This window comes from Charadrius vociferus, unplaced genomic scaffold (assembly GCF_000708025.1).
Source record: "Charadrius vociferus isolate BGI_N301 unplaced genomic scaffold, ASM70802v2 scaffold1084, whole genome shotgun sequence".
Taxonomy (NCBI): Eukaryota; Metazoa; Chordata; class Aves; order Charadriiformes; family Charadriidae; genus Charadrius; species Charadrius vociferus.
Genome location: NW_009647974.1, coordinates 169,883 through 177,839, shown reverse-complemented (window position 1 = coordinate 177,839; position 7,957 = coordinate 169,883). Strand labels below are relative to the sequence as shown.

Genomic DNA, 7,957 nt, shown 5'->3' with positions numbered 1-7,957 from the left:
GGCATTCCTCATGGTGCAGCTACATCTTGTCTTATGGATTAATGGAGACCCTGGGATTTGGCACTGGGACAGAGCGGGGAGGATGGCTGGAGAGGTGCTGCGGTGTTGGGATCCCCCCCAGGCACAAGTGCTCTGTGGGGCAGGAGCTTTTGGGGCGAGGAGATCTTTGGGATGAGCGCTCACTCAGGGGGCTGGAGGCTGAGGGACGGCGCTCGGGGCCGGGTGATTTATCAGGATGCATTGAGGGGGTTGAGGCAAGCGGCCACAGGTTTGGCTGAGCCGAGGCGGTGGGTGCTCTCCCCAGGCCGAGATGCTCCAAACCACATCCCAAAACCTTTTTACAGAGCCCCCCACCCCTAAACACATCGGGAAACAGCAGCAGCCTCGAGGAAAACATCCATCCACCGGCGAAAGTGCAAGCGGGAGCGTTTTAAGCTTGCCCGGATCCCGGTGACTAATGAGCCCTCTAATGCCGCCGGCTACATCTGGCCGAGCAGTGAGCGCTCTCCATCCCCCCCCGGCTCCATCTGACAGCCCGGGGCTGCCTGCCCCCGATTACGTGCCGTGGCTAATGGAGGCTGCGCCGGTGGCGGAGCCCGGGGTTGCTACGTAAAGGGTAAATACAGGTCCTGCCTGCCAGGCACTTCCCTCGAGTGGGCCCTGAGATTCTCCCTGGTAGCGAGGCAAGGGAGCATTTCCCGATAATACTTTTTATATCCTACCCGCGGTCCTGCTTGCCTTCGGCCCCCAACTCGCACCGAGTTTGATGGGTGGAAAATGGTACCTGTGGTTCCTGAGGGGGTACAAGGAGAGGGATGCTCCTGGGGGACGAAAGAGGACGCAGCATCCTCATCACAGACACGGTAGGGGTCCCACATCCTCAGCAGGAGCTGCTGAGCTCCTAAATGGCATGGCTGGAAGCACTCCTCACCGGGAAAGACCCTGGGATTCAGCGGGATGGGATGTCCCAGGTCACTGGTCCACTGGAACAGCACCGGCTTCAAAGAAGGTGGAAAATGAAGCGGCTGAAGGTGACGAAACGGGGAGCCCTGTGCCAACCGCAGATGTCTCACAGGCAGTGCCAGGAAAGGATTTGGGGCTGGCAGTGGCTCGTGCCGGCCCTGTGGATTCACCAGCGTGTCTGTTAGGTTGGAGGCAGGGTAGTGGAGACATGGGATAAGGTGGTCCGGGGGTGTCTGTGAGCTGATGGGGAAAACCAGGGCCAGGGGAAAGAAAATTCGGATTATTTATAGTTGTTCGTGCCAGCCGGGTCCCATAACCCCCGTCCCCAGCTGATGCCGTCCATCCTGCTGCAGGTGGAGCAGATCCTGTCGGAGTTTCGGCTGAAGGAGGAGGATCTGAAGAAGGTGATGTACCGAATGCAAAAAGAGATGGACCGAGGGCTAAAGCTGGAAACGCACGAGGAAGCCTCCGTCAAAATGCTGCCCACCTACGTGCGCTCCACACCCGAGGGCTCAGGTACGGCACTGCCGGGCTGGACAGGTATTGCTCCCAGTCCTTTGCCATGTCACCTCTTCCCCTGACCTCGCCAAGCTCATTGCAGGAGGCTGAGACCCACCATGAGCTGGTCACCTTATGTGTCCTTCCCCCCTGGCTTTGCAGAGGTCGGAGATTTCCTGTCACTGGATCTCGGTGGCACCAATTTCCGTGTGATGCTGGTGAAAGTGGGCGAGGGGGAGGAAGGGCAGTGGAAGGTGAAGACAAAGCACCAGATGTACTCCATCCCAGAGGATGCCATGACGGGGACAGCCGAGATGGTGAGCTGGGCACAGGGGGCATCCCATCCCCTCCCACGCGGTCCTCGTCACCGGGCAGGGGCACACCGTGCCGCATTTCGGTGGGGACGCCAGTGGGGACATCCCTTATTCCTCCCTCTGGCAGAAACCAGGGGGTGGCAGGGAGGTGGCCACACTCGGGGGACCCGTAGTGGGGACAGTGGCCACCCGAGGGCAGTGGGAGGATGGGGAAAACCGCTGGCAAAGGCTGGACCTCCTCTCTTCCAGCTCTTCGACTACATCTCCGAGTGCATCTCCGATTTCCTGGACAAGCACCAGATGAAACACAAAAAGCTACCCCTGGGCTTCACCTTCTCCTTCCCCGTGCGGCACGAGGACATCGACAAGGTGAGGCGGTGGCTGGGCAGCACAAGGACTCGAGGGTCCCCATGACCCAGCTACACCCGCAGCCCCATTTTGGTCTTCCCCTGGCTCCAGGGCATCCTCCTGAATTGGACCAAGGGCTTCAAAGCCTCCGGCGCAGAAGGGAACAATGTGGTCGGGCTCCTGAGAGACGCCATCAAACGGCGAGGGGTGAGATGATTATATGGTTTGTGCCAGTACTGTAGTGGAGGGGAGACTCTGGGACCCCCAGCTGTCCCCACAACGGGGCTGCCAGAACGCCGCATGTCCCCAGAAAGGGTCATTCCATGCGTGTGCACACACGTGTGCGTGATATATGTGTTCATCATCACCCTCGGGGACCCCTGTACCCAAGACAACCCCTGCTGTGGGACAGCCCAGACCCCGGGTGAGACCCCAATGGTCCTACTCCCCTTCCCAGGACTTCGAGATGGATGTGGTGGCGATGGTGAACGACACGGTGGCCACGATGATCTCCTGCTACTACGAAGATCACCGGTGCGAGGTTGGGATGATTGTGGGTAAGACGGCCCCTTCCCGCCAGGACACGCGGCAGGCGAGGGGGGGGACCGTCCCCACGGCCCTGCTCACACTCCCCTGCTGCGAGCAGGGGCTTGTCTGTTTTGGGGGGGACACACTGAGGACAGGGGGGTGGCAGCGGCACCCTGCTGAGGTCTCCTGAGGTTGGGATGCCACATGGCATCTCCTGGCCTTGGCATGGAGGGGGGGGGCACCTTCAGGGTGGAAAGGGGGTGGTCACCATAACGGGTCTAGTGACCCACAGTGTGGGTCTGTCCCCAAGGGACATCCTCTCTCCGGGCTGCCGGTGGCTCTGGCATCTCACTGTATGGGTGGGCAGCCGCTGGAGGTGGCCGGTGCCGGTTGTGCCAGGGAGCCAGGGAGGTGGGTTTGAACCCCGCAGGCTCCTTCACCCCCCCCATCCCCAGGGGACCAGCCCCCTGCCGCCTCCCCAGACCCACGCTGTCTTAAGTGCCGTCAACCACGCGGCCATCTGGGCTTTCCGCACCGGCTCTCGGCCTGGGTAAACACCGTGCTGGGCTGTTTATCAGCTCTGCCGCAGGCCGGGCTGCCATTGCCACGCAGCAGCTGGAGCCCCTGGGACCCCGCAGTGGCCGTCCCCAACACCCACCGGGGACGAGCAGCCGGCCGGGGCTGCGGGGAAGGACCAGGGGGGAGCAGGAGGGCTGAGCTTCCCCATCCGCATCCGGATGGGGCTGTACAGCTCCAAGCGCAGCCCCCCGCCGCCGGCCGCGATGCCATGGGGATGGGAGGGACGTGGGTGTCGGGGGGTCCCATCCCCAGTTCCCGCTGGCAGGGACAGGCTGCAACTCCTGCTACATGGAGGAGATGCAGAACGTGGAGCTGGTGGAGGGCGACGAGGGGCGGATGTGTGTCAATACGGAGTGGGGGGCCTTCGGCGCTTCGGGGGAGCTGGACGAGTTCCTCCTGGAATACGACCGCGTGGTGGACGAGACCTCACTTAACCCCGGTCAGCAACTGTAAGGAATAGGACAGATCCAGTCCCTCTGGGCGTCCCCGGCCCCGGCCGCGTCCCCCCTGCCCACCCTTCTTCTCCCTGCCCACCCGCGCCACTCTGGGCTCAGCTGAGGCCGGTGCAACTCATCAAAGGTACCCCCAAAGTGGGGGTCCTTCACCCTGGTTCCTGTGCCTTCACGCAGGGATGCATCCGGCAAGGGGAGGGGGGAAGAAAGAGGGAGCACTGCGGGATGTGGCCCCCCTAAGTTCTGGCTCTGACAGCCCCCTGTTTGCCCATGTGTCCCCCTCAGCTATGAGAAGATCATCGGGGGAAAGTACATGGGGGAGATTGTCCGGCTGGTGCTGCTGAAGCTGGTGGATGAGAATCTGCTCTTCAACGGGGAGGCTTCCGAGAAGCTCAAGACCCGCGGGACCTTTGAGACCCGTTTCGTGTCGCAGATTGAGAGGTACGGGGCTGGCAGGGCCATGGTGGGGCGGCAGCACCCCCAAACCAGCCCGCTGCACTGCCCCACAGCAGGGTCTTCTGTCCCCTCACCCCACACCAGCGTGCTCTGGCTGTTCCATATTGGAGTCCCTTGACCTGTCACCCCCGCACAGCAGGGTCCCTATGTCTTGTCACCCCACACTAGCATGCTCTGTCCCATGTTGGGGTGTCCCGTCACCTCACACTGATCCTGTACAACTGCCCCATATTGGGGTCCCCTGTCCCATCGCCCCACACCAGCCCTCTACTGCTGCCCCATACTGGGGTCCACCATCCTGTCTCCCCACAGCAGCCCTCAGCAACTGCCCCATCTTGGGGTTCCCCATCCCATCACCCCCCACCAACCCTCTACAACTGCCCCATATTGGGGCCCCATGTCCCCCCCTCCCCTGACCGACGCACCCCTCTCTACCCGTCCCAGCGACTCCGGCGACCGCAAGCAGATCTACAACATCCTGACGGCCTTCGAGCTGCTGCCCTCAGGGACGGACTGTGACATCGTGCGGATGGTCTGCGAGAGCGTCTCCACCCGCGCCGCTCAGATGTGCTCGGCCGGGCTGGCCGGTGTCATCAACCGCATGCGGGAAAGCCGGAGCCAGGAGACCCTCAAAATCACCGTGGGGGTCGACGGCTCCGTCTACAAGCTCCATCCCAGGTGAGGAACCCCAGGAGCCTTCCTCCCACCGCCATCCCCTTCCTCCTCCTGCATCCTCCAAGCCTTGACCCCGGGTGTTTTTCCCCTCCGGCAGCTTCAAGGACCGCTTCCACGCCACGGTTCGGCAGCTGACGCCCGGCTGCGACATCACCTTCATCCAGTCGGAGGAAGGCAGCGGGCGTGGGGCCGCGCTCATCTCGGCCGTCGCCTGCAAAATGGCCTGCATGATGGGGCAGTGAGAGAGGACTCGGGGGGGAGGATGAGGATGATGATGGCGGGGTGTCGGGGTCCCTCTGGGGTCTGAGAGCATCCTTGGGTGTTGGGGTCTTCCTGGGACACCCCAGGTTGTGGAGGTTCCCTAGGGGTGTGGTGTCTGGGGTCCCCCCAGGGTGTAGGGGTCTCCCCAGGGTGTAGGGGTCCCCCTTGGGGATCTGGGGCAGCTTGAGGTGTTGTGGTCCTTCTGGGGACCTGGTGCACCCCAGGGCATTGGGGTTCCCTGGAGAGTCTAGGGGCACCCCAGGGTGTTGGGGTCCTCCTGGGGCACTCCAGTGTGTTGGGGTCCCTTTGTGGGTTGGGGGCACCCCAGGGTGCTGGGATCCTCGAGAGGGTCTGGGGGACCCCAGGGATTTGAGTGCCCCAGAGGTCTGGGGCAGGGTGTTGGGGTCTCTCCGGGGGTCATGGTCACCCCAAGTGTTAGGGTTCCTCTAGGGATCTGGTAGTACCCCAGGGTGTTGGGGTTCCCTGGAGAGACTGGGCCACCCTAGAGTGCTGGAGTCCCTCTGGGGGTCTGGTGGCACCCCAGGATGTTGGGCATCCCCCTGAGGGTCTGGGGTGGCCCATGGTGTTGAGGTCTCCCTGGGGCATCCCAGGGTCTGTGGGGTCCCTCTGGGAGTCTGGGGTCGCTCCAGGGTTTTGGGGTCCTCCTGGGGCACCCCCAAGTGTTGGGGTCTGTCTGAGGGTCTGGGGCACCCCAGGGTGTTGGGATCCTCCTGGGGCACCCCAGGGTGTTGGGGTCTCCCTGGGAGTTGGGAACACCCTGGGATGTTCGGATCCTCTGGGCCCTGGGCCATCCTGGGGTGTTGAGGTCCCTCTGGGTGTGCCAGAGCACCCCAGTGAGTTGGAATCCTCCTGGGGCTCCCCCAGGTGTTGGGTTCCCTCTGAGGGTTTGGGGCACCCCAGGGTGTCGGGGTCCCTCTGGGGTCTGAGAGCATCCTTGGGTGTTGGGGTCTTCCTGGGACACCCCAGGTTGTGGAGGTTCCCTAGGGGTGTGGTGTCTGGGGTCCCCCCAGGGTGTAGGGGTCTCCCCAGGGTGTAGGGGTCCCCCTTGGGGATCTGGGGCAGCTTGAGGTGTTGTGGTCCTTCTGGGGACCTGGTGCACCCCAGGGCATTGGGGTTCCCTGGAGAGTCTAGGGGCACCCCAGGGTGTTGGGGTCCTCCTGGGGCACTCCAGTGTGTTGGGGTCCCTTTGTGGGTTGGGGGCACCCCAGGGTGCTGGGATCCTCGAGAGGGTCTGGGGGACCCCAGGGATTTGAGTGCCCCAGAGGTCTGGGGCAGGGTGTTGGGGTCTCTCCGGGGGTCATGGTCACCCCAAGTGTTAGGGTTCCTCTAGGGATCTGGTAGTACCCCAGGGTGTTGGGGTTCCCTGGAGAGACTGGGCCACCCTAGAGTGCTGGAGTCCCTCTGGGGGTCTGGTGGCACCCCAGGATGTTGGGCATCCCCCTGAGGGTCTGGGGTGGCCCATGGTGTTGAGGTCTCCCTGGGGCATCCCAGGGTCTGTGGGGTCCCTCTGGGAGTCTGGGGTCGCTCCAGGGTTTTGGGGTCCTCCTGGGGCACCCCCAAGTGTTGGGGTCTGTCTGAGGGTCTGGGGCACCCCAGGGTGTTGGGATCCTCCTGGGGCACCCCAGGGTGTTGGGGTCTCCCTGGGAGTTGGGAACACCCTGGGATGTTCGGATCCTCTGGGCCCTGGGCCATCCTGGGGTGTTGAGGTCCCTCTGGGTGTGCCAGAGCACCCCAGTGAGTTGGAATCCTCCTGGGGCTCCCCCAGGTGTTGGGTTCCCTCTGAGGGTTTGGGGCACCCCAGGGTGTCGGGGTCCCTTTGGGGGTCTGGGAGCACCCGAGTGTCTGGGACCCCCCCCAGGTCGTTGGAGTGAGCCCCAGGGCTGTGGGGCCACCCCATGGTAGGGGTCATCTTGGGGGTCTGGGGACACCCTTGGACATCTGGGGGCCACCACATGGGTCTGGACCACCCCAGGGGGTCTGGGGCCACCCTGGCACATGGGGGGACCCCAGGATCTAGGGACATCTGAGGGTGTTGGGCTCACCTCAGGGTCCTGGGCCACCCTTGGGCATCTGGGGCCACCCTGGAGACCTGGGGCCACCAGAGGATGTGGGGTGAGCCTGGGGGTCTGGGGCTACTGTGGGGTTTGGGGTCCACCCCCAAGTGTGGGGTGACCCAAGGGCTGGGGACGCAGGGCCACCATGGGCGCTTGGGACACTGGGGGGGTCTGGGTCACCCTGAGGACGGGGTCACCCCAATGGTCCCCCCACGAAGGCCCCGGCAGCGCCAGGATCCCCCCAGTTCATTGGAGAAGGGGAAGAGGATCCCTTCCGCTCTGATTTGCTGCAGCCAGCAGGATTCCCTGCGCTCTGATTGGCTGCGGCCAGCAGCAGCAGGGCTTCCTGTGCTCATTGGCCATGGCCAAAAATGGATTCCCTGTGCTCTGATTGGCCACAGCCCTCAGCCAGCTGGACTCCCTGTGTTCTAATTGATTGCCGCCAGAAAGACATCGTTGAGCTCTGATTGGTGGCAGCCCTCAGCTAGCAGGATTCTCTCTGTTCCGATTGGCTGGGGGACCAAAAAGGGATTCCCTGGGCTCTGATTGGCTGGGGCCAAACAGGGATTCCCTGCGGTCTGATTGGCTGGGACCACACAAAAGGGATTCCCTGTCCTCTGATTGGCTGGGACCAAAAAAAAAGAGGATTCCCTGTGCTCTGATTGGTTGGGGCCAAACAAAAGGGATTCCCTGTGCTCTGATTGGCTGGGACTAAAAAAAAAAGAAGGGGGGGATTCCCTGTGCTCTGATTGGCTGAGGCTGAACCAAGGCTTCCCCGCGCCCTGGTTGGCTCCCGCAGTCCGGCAGG

At 63.2% G+C, this 7,957-nt stretch overlaps 2 protein-coding genes across 2 annotated transcripts in view; both read left to right on the top strand.

Annotated features, from left to right (window-relative positions):
- The first annotated feature begins 815 nt into the window (after positions 1-815).
- GCK (glucokinase (hexokinase 4)) lies at positions 816-5,055 on the top strand. The gene is made up of 10 exons (XM_009883461.1): positions 816-863; positions 1,317-1,479; positions 1,624-1,778; positions 2,025-2,144; positions 2,235-2,330; positions 2,581-2,680; positions 3,496-3,679; positions 3,968-4,123; positions 4,583-4,816; positions 4,911-5,055. Exons 1-10 carry the CDS (start codon positions 816-818, stop codon positions 5,053-5,055), a joined length of 1,401 nt encoding a protein of 466 aa, XP_009881763.1.
- A 438-nt stretch (positions 5,056-5,493) lies between these two features.
- MYL7 (myosin, light chain 7, regulatory) overlaps positions 5,494-7,957 on the top strand; it is a 4,379-nt gene continuing 1,915 nt past the window's right edge. The window contains exon 1 of the mRNA XM_009883460.1: positions 5,494-5,508. Coding sequence (XP_009881762.1) covers positions 5,494-5,508 — 15 coding nt within the window. The remainder of the gene's footprint in view (positions 5,509-7,957) is intronic.